Source organism: Thermobia domestica, chromosome 11 (assembly GCF_964235325.1).
Source record: "Thermobia domestica chromosome 11, izTheDome1.hap1.1, whole genome shotgun sequence".
NCBI lineage: Eukaryota > Metazoa > Arthropoda > Insecta > Zygentoma > Lepismatidae > Thermobia > Thermobia domestica.
Genome location: NC_137464.1, coordinates 215,448,950 through 215,466,674, shown reverse-complemented (window position 1 = coordinate 215,466,674; position 17,725 = coordinate 215,448,950). Strand labels below are relative to the sequence as shown.

The window sequence follows — 17,725 nt, the reverse complement described above, 5'->3', positions numbered from 1 at the left end:
GTCTATTTTAAATTGATTTAATGGGAAAACAGATGGCTATGTAGGAAAATACTTAGCTTGTAGACGAAACAATGATGACCTATTCTGACCCCAATGTCACCGAAATAGGCTCGTTAAAATTTTCTAAAAGTCCAAATAAGCAATTTAGTACAACCTTTTATATTTAATAATGATAATAATAATAAAGTATATCTTGAAGCTATGTATTATATTTCTAAATGTATGATTTCAGACATCGGTTGATGGAGATCGATAGCCATATCTTGAGTCTGGCAATGGCAGCAGAGAGACAAAACATGATTGTATCCGAATGGGAATCAAGGCACAACAAGCTTTATAAAAATAGGCGCAATTTGGCGAGGCAGCGGAGGATGGACAGTTCAACGATATGGGGAAGACAAGTGAGATTTGAACAGGATACAGAGTTAGAAACGGACACAGATATGGACAAAGGTAGAGTATTAGGAAAGTTTAAACATTGCTTCTGTGTTTATTTTATAATTAAAAATAATTACCAGTTTTCTTGTTCTTCTGCTTATCTACGTATTTAACTTACTAATTTATTAGAAATTTAAATGAAACGTGTGCCAACTTCGACGTTACGAAAGAAAATTAGATAATGTATCTGATAAGGACAATGATATATAGCCGAAACTGTACGAAAGAAAATTAGATAATTTATCTGATAAGGGCAGTAATACATAGCCGAAACTGTACGAAAGAAAATTAGATAATTTATCTAATAAGGGCAACGATATGTAGCCAAAACTATACGAAAGGTAATTAGATAACACAGGGCCGCATAGATTCTGTTGTTTTTATAATTTTGGGTGTTTTATATGTATTTGAACATGCTGAAACCGAAACTGGCACTGGTTTTCTCATATCACGTAAGAATTTCTCACAATTCACGATTTATATATGTTGATTGCGGTATGCATGTTTAAGCGTAATTCAATTGATTGACGCTAGATGTCACAATACGTGGTGAAATTATCCAGGCGGTAATAAAAATGAATATGTTTTAAATGTAAGGAGGTTTAATTTAATTAAATTAACTAAAATTTTGCCTGCATGAATATTTAAAATATTTCTATATCAAACCTTGTTATCTCATTTCAAATAAATTTCGTGCTTAATTATCGCAAATCTTAGATATTCTTCAATAGTATGAAATGTTATTATTTTCGGCTATTTCTCTCGAACTGGCCACCTGGAATCTCTAACCAGGTAAAAAAAAATAGGGTATCCGTTGCTGGCGGAGAAAAATAACCAAGTCCCTTAGGTATTCCATCCCTATTGATTTATTTTAGTCGCGATCTTCTCATATACGGTTGGATTACTTGCCTCTTGGAGGTTGAGAAAACAACCGTCGAATTGATTATAATCCTCCACGGAGGTAAACAGACGTACTTGATTCTAAGTTGACGACCTTGCTATTTCTTTGGTTTTTCGATTTACTTGAGCACGCATACGCTCTCATTGGGATTGACAGCGCTTTTCAGTGCTGGAGGGTGAAGCTATCATCATCATTCTATCTTTTATCATCAAATCGTTCATCACACATTTATAGACACACATCTTCGTATTTACATTTGGGCATCAGCCCAAGGGCGGATTTTCGATGGCGGACCCACGGCTAGGATCAGGCAAAACGATGAAAGGCAAACATACAGGGTTACCTCAAGTTCTACCCGGACCCTCCGAGAGCACCCCGAAGGGCAGGACCCGCAAGGATCCGAGCCACACTTCTAGTATTAGCAAATCTCAGCAGCAGCGGCGAGGTTCTCAAGCCTCAGTTGCCTCTGCAACTTCAGTCCTCTCCTCTGGCTCTGTCCGCAGCAGATCGCCACATCCATCCGAACATACAGACAGTTATGCCGAACGTCTTCAACAATCTCCACCTCCGAAAAAGCAACATCTCTCTTCTAACTCAGATCTAAACCAAGTTCCCATGGACATCACTACAACTTCAAATCATTCTGATGGATCTACTCTACCTTCAGTTCATTCCATGTTGCTCACTAATTTCGACGTAAAGTTCAGCAATGCGAAGTTTGTAGCCATACAACTGCGCAAATACCTCCCTCGAGCAGCTATTTCAGAAATTGTTCATACGAGAAATGGTATCATTTTAAAAACACCGGACCCAACTCTCCTTACCATAATAAAAAACAAAGTGCCTCTTGACACTTTTGGTCCAAATGCGAAGATCCAATCTCTGAACTCCCCCACACGTAAGCAGCCTCCACCACCAAAGCGACCACCATTGTTATCTGTCGTTATTCGGGGGGTTGACCCCTCCTATACCGATGAAGAGGTCCAAGAGGAGCTCAAGCTGGAGGGCCACACTATTACGAAAGTAATACGCATTCGAAACGATAAAGGTCCTACCTATATGGTTCGTGTGCTTACAAACCATCAAGACACCATTGATGAGTTACTAGCGTCAGGTGCATATATTTATAATCACAAGCACAGAGTCGAACCATCACGAACACCAGTTCCAATGCCGGTCCGCTGTGAACGTTGCCAGGTCTACAATTCCCATCACACATCCGATTGTAAAAGTTCCAGTAAATGTGGCTATTGTGCTGGTCCTCATAACACCCGGACTTGTGATAACTTGGAATTGCCACCAAAATGCGCCATTTGTAATGAGCAGCATCCGGCCTACAGTTACAAGTGTAAGGCAAAACCAGACCCTATTCAGGATCATCCTGAACTCGTTGTTCCCTTGCGACCACCGGCACCAGTTCAAACCCATCCACATCCAATTGACGCTCCTGTTTCATTAGACCAGCTATTGACGTTTCTAACGCTAGCTTTGCAAAACATCCACCCTTTTATTAGGCCGCATGTTCTACAGCAAATCATTCTGGCAGCAAAAACCACTTTTCATGTTAATTTTACTGCTACTTATTCCGGAAATACTGTTCATTTTCATAAATCACATGCTAGTTCACTTGTTTAACATCATGGCTTTAACTTTTCTCTTTCTGAACATCCGATCACTACCAAAACACAAAGTTTTATTTGAACAGCTTCTTCTTGAGGAACATGTTACAGTATTCTTACTCAATGAAACCTTTCTAACAAACTCTCGTACTTGCTGTTTACCACGATATACCATGTTACATTCTGCAAATCCCGTACCTGCACTTCGAGTAGCCATAGGGATTTCTCCTCACATCCCTTATCGCCAGCATCAGTATATTGCAACAGCTCTTCCTGAATATCTCCTTGCCACAGTTTATTTCAAAAATGTCATCATCACCCTAGCAACTATATACATCAGACCAAATCATCCATTACCTCAGCAGTTCGTACAATATATCTCCAATACTTTCAATAGATACATCATTATGGCCGATTTCAATATGCATAGCCGCAGCGATGGTGACCGGACAAATTTCATTAACTTCATAACAACCCACACTACTGGGGTTATCGTTGATCTTCCACAAGCTACACGCCCAATTTCAAACACCAAGCCTGACATAGTCATTGTCTCCACAAATCTTATCTCACATTGCACTGTAGAAATCCTTGATCTTCTTGGTAGTGATCATGCACCAATCAAGCTTGTTTACAAACCATACTCAGCTACGACCCATTCCTCTTTACCAGTACGAGTGAGCTTGCGCTACGATAAAGCTAAATGGGATCAATATCGTTCACATATTACAGACCTCACCAGTGATATAACAGAACCGGCCACATGTGACGATTTATACCAGACTGTAGATCGCATTACATCCGCAATCCAGGAAGCCAGCAACTTGTATATTCCAACAACGAAATCTGTTCCATATCAGCCTAAACTTCCGCCACACTATCTCTCCATGATCAAACGTTCACGTCAGCTCTATCGAGAATATCTCCACACTCGCAACCCAGAAGCACTCCGACATCACAAACAACTTCAACGTACAGTACACAATTACATCAAAGCATATAAACTCCGGTGCTGGGTAAAGACATGCAACACCCTGTCTGAAACATCGCATCCTACTAAATTCTGGTCCCGCTTCAATGCGCTTTGTGGAAAATTCTCTAGTACACCCTACCCCATTTTATTGGATGATACACCTGTTAGTACCGATAGCGATAAAGCAAATGCCTTTGCAGATCACCTACAAGTTATCTTCACACCGCCATTTGAGAAAACACCTCACCCTGCAGACAGACTCAATACTTCATCACCAGAACTACAACCCAATCCTACTCATGTTTTACCTCCTAATACTACTGTTTCCGCCCCAATCACCACTCACGAAATCTCTCAAGTTCTCAATAAAAAACGAAATACTGCACCTGGCTTAGATAACGTGACGTATCGCCATATCAAGGAATGCCCTATTTCACTATTACTACTTCTTGCGAATATCTATACATTCATATTGCGAACTGGCTTCTTTCCTTTAGCTTGGAAAACATCTAAGACTCTAATGTTTCCCAAACCACATAAGCCTCCTCAGGATGTTGCGTCTTATAGGCCTATACAACTTACATCCACATTCAGTAAGATCTTGGAATGTATCCTAGTTAAACGATTACATATTTTCATTTCAGATCACGGCCTACTACCAGTCACACAAGCAGGTTTTCGTCCAGCTTTCTCTATAAATGATCAACTACTTCGACTCACAACGCTCATTACTCAACACTATAATTCAGCAAATCCTTCCTGTTTAGTTTTATTTGACTTGGAGAAAGCATTCGATAAAGTCTGGCACCATGGGCTCATATACAAACTTCTGCAATTTCAGCTCCCTATCTCCTACATTCGCCTCATTTACCATTTCATTACGAATCGTATCACCTATATCTCAGTACGAGGCAGTTTGTCACATCCGATCTTTCTGTTCTCTGGAGTACCACAAGGGTCAGCCTTGTCTCCTTTAGTATACCTTCTGTATGTAGCAGATATGCCCCGACTGCCAGATCAGGTCCATCTCTTCCAATATGCGGATGACACGGCCCTTCTCGCACTTGGAGCAACTATCCAACAGCTCAACATTAAGTTACAGACTGCTATTAATCGCTTTCACACTTGGTGCACTCTTTGGCGGCTTACTATCAACGCAGCTAAAACCCAAGCCATCATATTCCTACCACCCAAAAGAACTTCCAAAGTCCGCAGAAATCCACGCAATCTCTCTCTGTACGTTGATGGGGTGCCTTTTCATATCAGTAATACTGTCACATATCTGAGAATTACCTATGATCACCACCTTACTTGGTCCCAACACCTGAAAGTCATTACTACAAAAGCCTATAATAGACTCAATTTATTGAAACGATTGACTGGTACCACCTGGGGCCTTAAAGCACACACCATCCTAAATACCTACAAGGTATTTTTACGACCTGTCCTTACTTATGGATTTACTGCTTGGATAGCTGCACCCACTAAGTTCTACAGTAAACTTTTAATTCTAGAACGCCATGCTTTCCGTATAGCGTTCCGCATTAAGCTGCCTAGTCCTACACAGGATTTATACCGCAAAATCACTTTTCCGACTTTACAATATTACCTAGAAAAGCTGCGGCTAACATTTATCACCAAACGCTTCGAAACACGACATCCTTTATTACAGGACACAATGCGTTATTTAGCACTTCATCCAACACCTCACCGTTATTATCATCCTCCACTTTCGCTCCTCTTCACATTATATCATTATACTCTACCACCGTTAGACCCTGCTTTACTTATAATCACAGATTACGTCATTCATGAACATCTACCTCTCATCCACCCATCATTTCCAGCACAGTGATTACCATTATTTACTAACAAGGGCCTCATTCGTCTTCATCATTGCCTAGAGTAGCCCCTAGGCTGAAGATAACCTCATCTGTCTAATTAATATTATCCACGTGTTGTCCTGTGTAAGCACCTCACCACATCTTTCACTCCCATTGCTATACTTGTACATATCATGAATTCTATGCCTAATCATCTTTCCCATTTTGCTATCGATTGTTTGCTTAAAATATACTGTATGTTTATTTTCCTTGTGTATATACCTGCACCTAATGTTAAGGATTAATGTTCCTTAAGTCTCCACCTCCAAAATTACTTATTTATGTAAATGTTGTTGCTAATAAAGTATAAAATCACTTAGCCCATCTAACATATTCTTTCCGTAGTTAACTATCATGTCTCGTTCCTAAAAGAGGGCGTAACCCTCTGAAAGGCAGCTAGCCCGTCAGGCTAGCCTCTAAAAAAAAAGGCTATTTCTCATTTCTTCTCTGGGTTAGCCTAACCTGTCTTAAAGTAGTTATTGCACCTTCCGATGACGAAGTATAGCAATACGTATTTCTGAGATCGGTGCAAATACGCTTTTTACAGGGTGGACAAAAGGATTCTGCGCCTTTTGGAGGGTTCAAACCTGTATTTTTGTTCTCATCTCATTTCATTTCATTTCATTTCTTCTCAGCTAATTTCGAGTATCATCTATACATTTACATTCATCACTTTTGAAGGGCCGCTGGCCCGATGCATAAACTACCACCTGTGGCCCCCCAGCCTAGGGATCAACGTAGGCGCACTAGGCGGGAATCGGATACCTCGGATAAGTCGGTTGATAAGCGTCCCCGTTAGGGGTCTGCTCCTGAGGCGGCCAATGTTAACACTGCTGATGACCAGGACTTGAGTATGGACATCCAACCTTCCACTAGCTCTGACAATACACCAACTCCATCTCGCGATCAAATTTATAATTTCCTTCTGACAAACTTCGATACTAAATTCAAAAATTCGAAGCATATTTTTCAACAGCTTGTTAAATATGTGCCAAGATTGGAGATAGCCGAGATTCGTTTCACTAACAATGGTGTCATTCTCAAGTCAAAGAACCCAGATTTTCATCGCCACGTTCGTAACAAGGCTTCCTTTGAGATCTTTGGCAAGAATGCAAATATTACTATCTTGCAACCCAAACGTCAGACGCAAGCTCCACCACCAAGAAAACCATCGCTATTATCTGTCGTCATCAAGGGTGTCGATCCCGAGATAACTGACTCGGAAGTGGAAGAAGAGCTTACTGCTGAAGGCGTCAAGATCCACAAATGTATTCGCATACGCAACAATACTGGTCCGACCTATCTAGTTAGAGTTCTGACAAACGAACAGCAAGCTATTGACCATTTATTACAATATGGGGCCTACATATTTAAACGCCGCCATAAAGTAGAACCATCTCGCACACCTCCACCCCTTCCGATTCGCTGTGAAAAGTGCCAGGTTTACAACCAGCATCAGACATCTAACTGTCCGAACACTTCTAAATGGGGTTACTGCGGCCAAAATCATTTGACTAAAGACTGTCCTAATGGAGCAGCGCCACCAAATTGCAACACCTGCCATGATGCGCATCCTACTTACAGCTATAAATGTAAGGCCAAACCTCAACCTGAACCCACTAAACCCGAACTGGTGGTGCCTTTACGTACACCAGATACACCAGGGCCTCCGCATAATTCTCTCAGAGAACCAGTTACAGTCGAAGACATGATTCGCTTCTTTAGTCTAGCTCTCCAAAATATACATCCTTTCTTACGGACTCACATAATTCACCAAGTTGTCTATGCAACTAAACTACTCTACAACCTAGATGTCAAAGCAACCTATTCCGGACAGACAGTACATTTTCAAATCTATCCACTCACAACCGAAGTTTAATTGTCATATATCATGGATACGGGCTTCATTATTACGTTACTTTACCTCAATATACAGTCACTCTGTACCAGAAAAGACCTACTTACTGCTTTATTAAATGAGCACAAGGTTCATAGTTTTCTCCTGAACGAAACCTTCCTGACTCCCAAACAATCTGTTTATTTTCCTGGCTATCAATTCATACGCCACGATGGACCACCGGGCCAGCGAGCTAATGGCGGAACAGCTATCGGAATTAAACATAAGTTACCCAGCAAAACTATTAATCATAGATTCACTGAATCTTTACCGGAGCACAATATTGTCACCATTTATTTCAACTCCAGACCTATCACTGTAGCAACCATATATATCCGACCATATGTTCGTATACCCACTTCATTCTTCACTTACCTGGATAATAATTTCCGCTCCTATATCGTCATGGCTGACATTAACTATCATAGCAGAAGTGCTATCGAAAAACGCTCTTTTTCCGATTTCATTAACACTCACACGAACGGCGAAATTTGTCCACTGCCTAGAGCGACTCGTCCATCCTCTAATACAACTCCTGATGTGGTGATTGCCTCCTCTAGTATAGTACCATACCTTGATATCAGTGTCCTCGATTCTATTGGTAGCGACCATGATCCTATAAAGGTAGATATAAATTTTCCTAATCGATCAAAACCACCTCAGGAATTTCTCCGTTCCCGGCCAAATTTTGAGCGTGCTAATTGGCTAGACTATCGGCAGGATATACATGACACACTAGCAGATATTGAACTTCCATCTGACATTCCTACGTTTGACACCACTTTAGATCGCCTTACGCAAAGCATTCAAAACAGCGGGGCAAACCACATTCCTGTAACCACAGGTAATCTTTACCGGCCTAAACTACCACCTCATTATCTCTCACTCATATCTCTAGCTCGGAAAGCGTATAAGGAATACCTACACAGCCGTAACGATGTCACACCGCGACTTCATCGTCAGTACCTTCGTATGGTTCAAAATTACATCCGAGCATACAAAAAACGCAACTGGATAAAGACAGTTAACGCTTTAGCAGAGGAAAGTCATCCAACTAAGTATTGGAAACATTTCAATCGGCTAATAGGGAAAACCAGCACCACTCAGTATCCTCTACTAGACAAGAATACTGCTCTTACTACGGACTCTGCGAAAGCGGATGCCTTTGCGCATGTTCTTCAGACCACCTTTACACCAGAAACTTCTTTTCGAGATAGGTCGATACTTTACAGACGCATTGCCAGATATACCAACCCTCATAATGGATATCTTCAAATTACCGTCGACCATACTCTGGATGACCAGCATCCTTTAACATCGCCAATAACGCCAGTTGATATTACAGACGTGATACGTCACAAGAAAAACACTGCGCCAGGGTTTGATGGTATAACCTACCGACATATTAAAGAAGGCCCTGCTATTTTGCTACATATTTTGGCAACGCTTTACAATTTTGTCCTCAGAACCGGCTACTATCCACCTACTTGGAAAGTCTCTAAAGTGCTAATGTTTCTGAAACCCCACAAAGATAAAACGGATCCAGTTTCTTATAGGCCAATTCAGCTCACGTCCACACTCGGCAAAATCTTTGAGCGCATCGTAGTCCGCAGACTTCATAGGCATTTGCTAATACATGATCTGTTACCTAAACACCAAGCTGGTTTCCGTCCTGAGCATAGTCTCCTTGATAACCTCTTACGACTTAGCACTATTCTTACGAACCATTATAATAGAACTGCACCCTCATGCCTACTTTTATTTGATCTTGAAAAGGCCTTTGATCGCGTGTGGCATAATGGTCTTGTGTATAAGTTACACTTCTTCAATCTTCCTGCCGCATATATACGTATGGTGTACCACTTTCTTACGAATCGTCTTGCATACATCTCCATCAACGACAGTTTATCTTTCCCTATTTTTCCTTACACCGGTGTTCCGCAAGGTTCAGCCTTATCGCCACTATTATATATCTTGTACGTCAGTGACCTGCCTGTCATGCCTGAGCCTATTTATACCTTCACATTTGCAGACGATACCGCACTGCTCGCTTGTGGCAAAACTATGCACCAAATCAACATCTCTCTGCAAAAAGCCATAGATGCTTTTACCAACTGGTGCAGTAGATGGAAGTTGAAATTAAATTGTACTAAGACCCAAGCTCTCGTCATCATTCCACACAAGAGACGCAGTCGAGTACGCCGCAATCCATCATTACTTAACATTAATGTAGACGGTGTACCCATCCACCCTAGCACTACTGCTAAATATCTAGGGGTAACCTTCGACGCCAAGTTATCTTGGAAACCTCATCTTCTTTCCATCAAGGAGAAAGCGCAAAATCGTTTAAATCTCCTGAAGCGGCTCGTCGGTACTACCTGGGATTTGCATACAGATACTGTTCTAAACACGTACAAGGCATTTCTTCGCCCATGTCTCACTCACGGTCACACTGCCTGGGTTAGTGCGAGTGATGATTTCTACGAGCGTCTACGTATTATAGAACGCCATGCTTTGCGTCTCGCATTTCGAATCAAATTACCCAGCCCGACACGTCTCTTATACGAACGACTAACATTCCCGCACATCACTCGACATCTGGAAGACCTTCGCTCTCGCTACATAGACAAGAAATGGAGAATACACCATCATACGCTTATGGACACCATACACATTGATAGTAGACTTTTCGCCTCACCTACATATTACTATCCTCCACTGCGACATCTCCTCTCCATCTATAGCCGGACGCATCCAGAGCACCCTGACCATCATTTCTTTGCTACCTATCATCCATCAGAATTCAATCCGCACATCTACCCATCGTCTGCACAGTGACTCCACCTAACAAGGGCTTCCCCCGTGTCTATCATCAGTGTTGAGTAGCCCCAACACAGAAGATAAGCTCATTTGTGAATACTAACTCTTCCCTGTGTACTGTGGCGTCCAAGCACTTCATCTCATCATTCGCTTCGCTCACTGAATAAACATCTCCTTCTAAAAATTCATCATCCTTACATGTGATCACTGTTATCTGCTATCTGTCCTCAATACTACATGTTAATATTTCATATTCATATCTGTGCTCCTAGTTTGTACTATCTATGTTTCACAACAACAATAATAATTCACCTGTGTATGAATAAAGTGACTTACTTTATTATTGTTGTTAAACCTCATAGCCCATATATGTGATAACTCATAACCAATGTCTATCTCAATCACTCCCGAAGAGACGACGTTATCGTCTGCGGAAAAACACACTAAAAAAAAAGGCTATTTCTCTTTTGTAGTTCGTTGAATACTGTGTTGTCATGCATTTCGTGGTTGTAAGAATAGACCAGATTTATTTTGTTACACCTCTGGTGAATTTGTTCCACACTAACAGAGACAGAAAATTGCAGATTTTGTAAGAAGTGCATATTTCGCATACTTCCGTATGGAACTTGGAGATCAAGATAAATCGTGGACTCCACACAATGTGTGTAGATCTTATGTGGAATCGTTATGGAACTGGAGCACTGGAAGGCGGTCATCTATGCCATTCACAGTACCAATGGTGTGGAGAGAACCCAAAAACCACAGCGACGATTGCTACTTCTGTTCTGTGAAATTGTAGGACACAATACTCGAAACAAGACAAATATAGTGTATCCCAATACTCCCTCTGCAAGGAGACCTGTGCTGCACGGTCTAGACTTGCCTGTTCCGACACCTCCATCAAGTCTTGAGTTTCTAAGTGATCCTAGTTCGTACAGTGATTCAGTGGAAAATAGTGAAATAGAAGATGAAGTTTACAACTCCCCTAGCAGATCTCGTGACCCTATACCATTCACTCTACGCAAGCTCAATGATCTAGTTAGAGACATAAATCTGTCTAAAGAATCTGCTGAACTTCTTGGTTCCAGACTTAATAAAAATAACTTGCTGGTCTGTGGAACACTTTCCTGGTACAGATATCCTGAACTCAAAAGAATTTTCTGTCGTGTTTTGTTGTGATGTGTCAGGTTTGTTGATTAAGTTAAATTTCCCTTGCCTTTCTAGTGATTGGAAATTATTCATTGACTCGAATAAAACAAGTTTAAAATTTGTTCTGTTATATAATGGAAATAAGTTCCCCTCAGTTCCTATTGCTCATTCTGTGTCACTGAAAGAAACATATGACAATGTGCAATTTATTCTTAATAAAATTAAATACGAGGTACATGGTTGGGTGGTGTGTGGAGATTTGAAGATTTTGAGCATTGTACTTGGGCAACAAGGTGGGTATACAAAAATACCATGTTATATCTGCGAGTGGGATAGTAGGGCACGAAATGACCACTGGGGAAGGAAACAGTGGTCATTTACGGAAAATACTGAACGCGGGATCAAAAAACATCATTCAACAAAATTTAGTCAGTCCTGAGAAAGTTATACTGCCTCCTCTTCACATAAAATTAGGATTGATGAAACAATTTGTTAAGGCACTCGACAAGAAAGGCGAATGTTTCAAGTTCATATGCAACAAATTTCCTTCACTTTCATGCGCCAAAGTGAAAGAAGGTGTCTTCGTTGGCCCAGACATTAGGAAGTTAATGAAGTATAAAATCTTCGAGGCAACAATGACTAATGCTGAAAGGGATGCTTGGATAGCATTTAAAAGCATGGTGGTGAACTTCCTGGGGAACCACAAAAGTGCTGATTACAGAGAAGTTGTTGAGAATATGTTAGTTAAATTTCAAGAACTGGGTTGCAACATGAATCTCAAGTTGCATTTCTTGCATTCTCATCTTGATTACTTTCCACCAAATCTCGGAGAATTAAGTGAGGAACAAGGCGAATGGTTCTACCAAGACATGAGGGATATGGAGAAAAGGTATAAGGCACTTTGGAGTGTTAGCATGATGGCTCACTACTGTTGCAAATTGCACAGAGAAACTTCAGAAGAAAATCACAAGAAAATTAGAAAAGCTTATAAGAGAAAGCGTGCTAAAAAGATGTGAAAAATAAGTATGTTATATGACTGTGTTGATTTCCATTTTACAACGTATATATTTATGTATATATTTCCATATCATATGTATATATGTAGTAATCTGTATGTATAGAGAATCTTATGTTCTTTTCTTTGTCCGTCTGCATTCACATTAAACAAAACATGTTCAGTTATTTAGCATAATAAGCTCTTTAGTCTAATAGAAGATAAGAAATAAGGTATAATAAAGCAGTATTGAATAGGGAAGAAGGCCCAAATTTTGACATTGATTTGTAAGAAAACCTTACGTGACAGGGAAAAACGAACTCATTATTCGTAATCAGCTAGGAACAAAGAATTAAGTTCACCTATTAATCAAAAAACAACATGAACTTTTTTTCAATTTGCAGCCCTGTGTAATTTATCTGATAAAGACAATGATATATAGCTGAAACTGTACGAAAGAAAATTAGATAATTTATCTGATAAGGGCAGTAATACATAGCCGAAACTGTACGAAAGAAAATTAGATAATTTATCTAATAAGGGCAACGATATGTAGCCAAAACTATACAAAAGGTAATTAGATAATTTATCTGATAAAGATAATGATATATAGCTGAAACTGTACGAAAGAAAATTAGATAATTTATCTGATAAGGGCAATAATACATAGCCGAAACTGTACGAAAGAAAATTAGATAATTTATCTAATAAGGGCAACGATATGTAGCCAAAACTATACGAAAGGAAATTAGACAATTTATATGATAAAGACAATGATATATAGCCGAAACTGCACCATACTGATTAGATAATTTGATAAGGGGAGTGATATATGGCCGAAAGAAAGTGAATAAAACTCGCAATACCTGTTCTGAAGCTTCTAATTAGGAACTAAAATTTAGTTTGTTGCCTTTAAGTTTAGCTTGCACTTAACAAGTATAGAAGATACTTGAGTGTCTTTAATTGTTTGTCATCCAAAAATATAAGCAAATAAAGCAAAGTAATGTTTGCACTGATATATATTATTTTAGCCACTAGTAAATTTCACTATAACGCAAAGAAACGTCCTTCATTATTTTTTAGAAAATATTGATTATAAATACACAGTGCACTTACTTTCCTTAACAAGTTCAAGCTTCGGAACAAAAGGTCTCTAGTTGATTAAATTTGAAATGTTAGTAGACTTTAACAAGCTTAATAAGGGTATGAAATATTGTAGTTTGTAGGCCTTTGATTCTTGGGTTATTTACTGTCGAACTTGGGGTTTGAAGTTCAAACCCGAACTATAATGGTAAACTACTCGAGAATCAAAGATTTGCATCATATTTCATATGCAAACAAATTCATAAAGATCTGCCACTATGCGAAATTAGTCAAGGTCAGGTGAGTTGTGTGTGTTTATGTGTGTGCGAAAACTTGACTACGTTAAAATCTTAACTTCGATTGCCTATAACTCGAGATCCATAGATCCGCACACCATAATATTCCCCATGTTTACTCAGCCCGTAAAGGTCTGCTACCATTGCAAATTGGTCAAAATCGGATGAATTCCATCAATTGCTTTTTAGTGATTTTTAAATTTTATTTCACTTAAACTCAATTTTCATGCCCAATAACTCAGGAACCAAATATCTCCACACTATAGTATTTCACATTAAGCTAGCAAGCGTACCAAGATCGCCAGGGTCCATGACCTACCAAGTTTGTTCAATATTAAGTGAGTTTTATCGATTGCAATTTATTGAAATTTCTGGATTTTACTAAATTCAAACCCGAATTTAATAGTCAATAAGACGATAGCCAATGGTCTCCACACCATAACATTTTATATGCAAGATTTATCACCATGCCAAACTTGGTCAGGATCGGATTAGTATTGTGAATAGCATGTTAAACAAACATGTATAAAATATCCTTTCACCGAGTTCCACCCCAAACGTGATAGCCAATAACTCAACTACCAAAGACCTGCACACCATAATACTTTATAAGTGAATTGAGCTTGTGAATTTCTATCAACATCTTAATTTTGGTCAAGATCAAATGAGTTACTCCAATTGCGTTTTAGTGTTCCTTCAATAGCCGATAATTCGGCAACTCACGATTTGTACACCATAATGTTTCATACTATACTCGAATGTGTACTAGGCTTCTATCGTCTACCACCATGCCAAGTTGGTGAAAATGAGATGGATATTATCAATTTCGTTTTAATGAAATTTCTTCATTTTACTATGCCCAAACTCAAACTTGATAGTCAATAACACGAGTATCAATGGTCTAGTTACTATAATATTTCTCATTATACATAAGGTATACGGACTCTGCTACCATGTCAAATTTGGTCAAGATCAAATTAATATTGTTGATAGTATGCCATATAAAATATCCTTTCGCTAAGTTGAAACCCAAACCTTTCGCTAACCCCAAATTTGATGACAAATAACTGAAAAAGCAATGACCTGCATACCATAAAATTTCATATGCTTACTAAAGTTGCAAAATTCTATCAATTTCTCAATTTTGGATCGGATGAGTTCCATCAATCGCATTTTAGTGAATTTTTTTTGTTTCACTGAGTCTAAACCTAACTTCGCTTGCCAATAACTCAGAAATTAAAGAACTGTACATCACAATATTTGACAATGTTCTCCAATGTAAACTAAGCTTCTGAAATTCTATCACCATCCCAACTTTAGTCAAGTTCGAGTGTGATATACACTATATATTATCCTTGTGATTATTTTTTAAAGAAAAAATCAAATGAAAGACGAAATTAATAATTGTTCTTTTAACCAAATGTTTTATTGTGAAAATACTTACAGAATGCATGCTCAAAAGACCTCATAGGTCGTTACGCATATCAAAAACTAATAAAGTGACAATTCAGGAAATGTGTAAGTCAATAAACGAAGGATTAAAACGTTAAACACAAATTGTAAAAAAAAAAAAAAAAAAAAAAATAGAAATATTTCTATACATTGCTATCTATCATCAATTATAAGCATATTTTCCCTTGCTTTCTAGAAGTACAAAACATTATACAAATATCAGGTAGGCAATTTAGAGATACTACATGAAAAAACGGTCATATTAACTAGTGATGGACCAAGTACAGTTCGCAGGTTGTACCCTATATGCTTGTAAAGATATTCCGCCTTATGCAGAGTCATTAAGACGTATGATTAGTTTCATACTAAGGGCCTGACTACTGCAGGAAACATATGCTAGTCGAACTCTTTAGTATGGCACTAATCACGCGTCAAAACGACTCTGCATAAGGCCCATTATCTTTTAAAGCGAGGTGGATAATAACTTTTTTTAAAAAAAAGACTATACAGAGCAGTCAGCAAGGTTGAGTTTTGCTAAGCAAAATCGTTTTACTGACTTCCATTGCTATTACAGAGTCTTCTGACAGTGAGATAGATGTTGAAGAAGTCCAACAGGCGTATGATGAGCTTCTGTTCATTGAGAAGGAACAGGAGAGATACACAGAAATGAGGCATAAAGTGGAAAGGGAATTGGCAGAGTGTAAGCGAAAAGGAGAAGCACTTGAAGAGGTTAGTAATACTCAATTAGAATAAGTTGGTAACAAAATATGTTTATTAAGTACCATTTTATAAATATATTTAATTATAATTTATTGGATGTCTTGTATGTTGGGACACACCTAATAATGATGTTCCTTGACATAGACTCCCAATATTCGTCAAAATTAAGTTAGAGAATTTCCTAAAGATTAATCTTGTTTCGTTCTTATGACTCACTATAGAAGGGTGCGAATGAAATGTTTACTTTGATGTCTTGTGGGGAAACTCACCTTAGCAACACAACATAGGGATGGACTAAGGTCACGCGTCTAACGTCACAAACCATGTGCATGTCTACCAAACAGATTAGGGTACCTAAACATTCAGGCTGTGGTACGTTGTTGAAAAGGTCATATAATAGTGTACCAATTAGAAAATAGAAATGCGAGTACTTTTCTTCAGGAATTTGAATTGTTTTATTCTGCATAGTAAGCCTCCAGAAACATTAACAGTGCATTTGGGCCAGAAATGGTGAATTAACACACTATTCGCCGTTGATTTGCCAAATTTCGTTCAGGTAACACAGTATTGCCAAAGCACCACATGTTCGAGTGAGTTTCTCAGGGACACTGTGGTAGTGGATCCTTGGGAAAGTGTTCGTCCCATTGCCGACGAGTTAGAGATACACCACACCACTATCGTTCGGCAGTTCTGTTCAATTGGTAAGATGAAGAATTTGGATACATGAGTTGACTTTGGTCAATAAGAATCTCGCTATCTGGTGTCGTGTCGTATTGGCACCTTTGATGAAAAAATGATCTGCTACCAGGGACGGCATTAAGGGTGGGCGAGGGTGAGCGACCGCCCACCCGATGGAAGGCCTCGCCCATCCCAACAGAAGTAGAGTAATGAAGGTGACATCCTGTACTTCAAAAGCAATAGTTATTACTTTGGATTTTAATGTAATAGGTTCTAGGACTCTGTTTAACCCTGCAATGAACAATGATTTTAATACAGATAATTGTAATAATATAATGATGCCAAAAGTCATGATTAACCTTTAAATTACTCGGGCTTTAAATTTCAGCACCTCGTGAACTACAAAGCCATTTAAACCGCTTTCGTAGGGTTGGAGAAAATGTAAAAATAATCACTTGTAATTGCCGCAGACATATGAAACAACAACAACAACAAAAAAAAAAACTTTTGTTACTTAATATGTCTACTTGAATTTCAATTATTGACATATACGTGATTTTTATTGTTTTATGCATTATTAGTATTGTTGTTACTGTAAATTTCCTTTTAGGAAAGAAAACTAAAATTTCTACCCCGCCCTTTTTCAAATATACTGATAGGAGGAATATGTGTTTATTATTCCTTGAAGTCCATTATTTGACATTACAATCTATGTAAACCTTCCTTTCTAATTCCAGTTTTTAGTCAAGGAGGAAATACCACGAAAAAATTAAAACTCACATGGTATATCTAGTTTTAAAGGGGAATTTCCCCATCATTCCC

At 38.8% G+C, this 17,725-nt stretch overlaps 1 protein-coding gene across 2 annotated transcripts in view; it reads left to right on the top strand.

Moving 5' to 3' along the window:
- Nucleotides 1–17,725, top strand: part of LOC145663741 (kinesin-like protein KIF19) — a 278,291-nt gene that overhangs the window by 160,245 nt on the left and 100,321 nt on the right. For both annotated transcript variants that reach the window (XM_081729824.1, XM_081729825.1), the window contains exons 9-10: nucleotides 233–453; nucleotides 16,080–16,234. In XM_081729824.1, coding sequence (XP_081585950.1) covers nucleotides 233–453; nucleotides 16,080–16,234 — 376 coding nt within the window. The remainder of the gene's footprint in view (nucleotides 1–232; nucleotides 454–16,079; nucleotides 16,235–17,725) is intronic.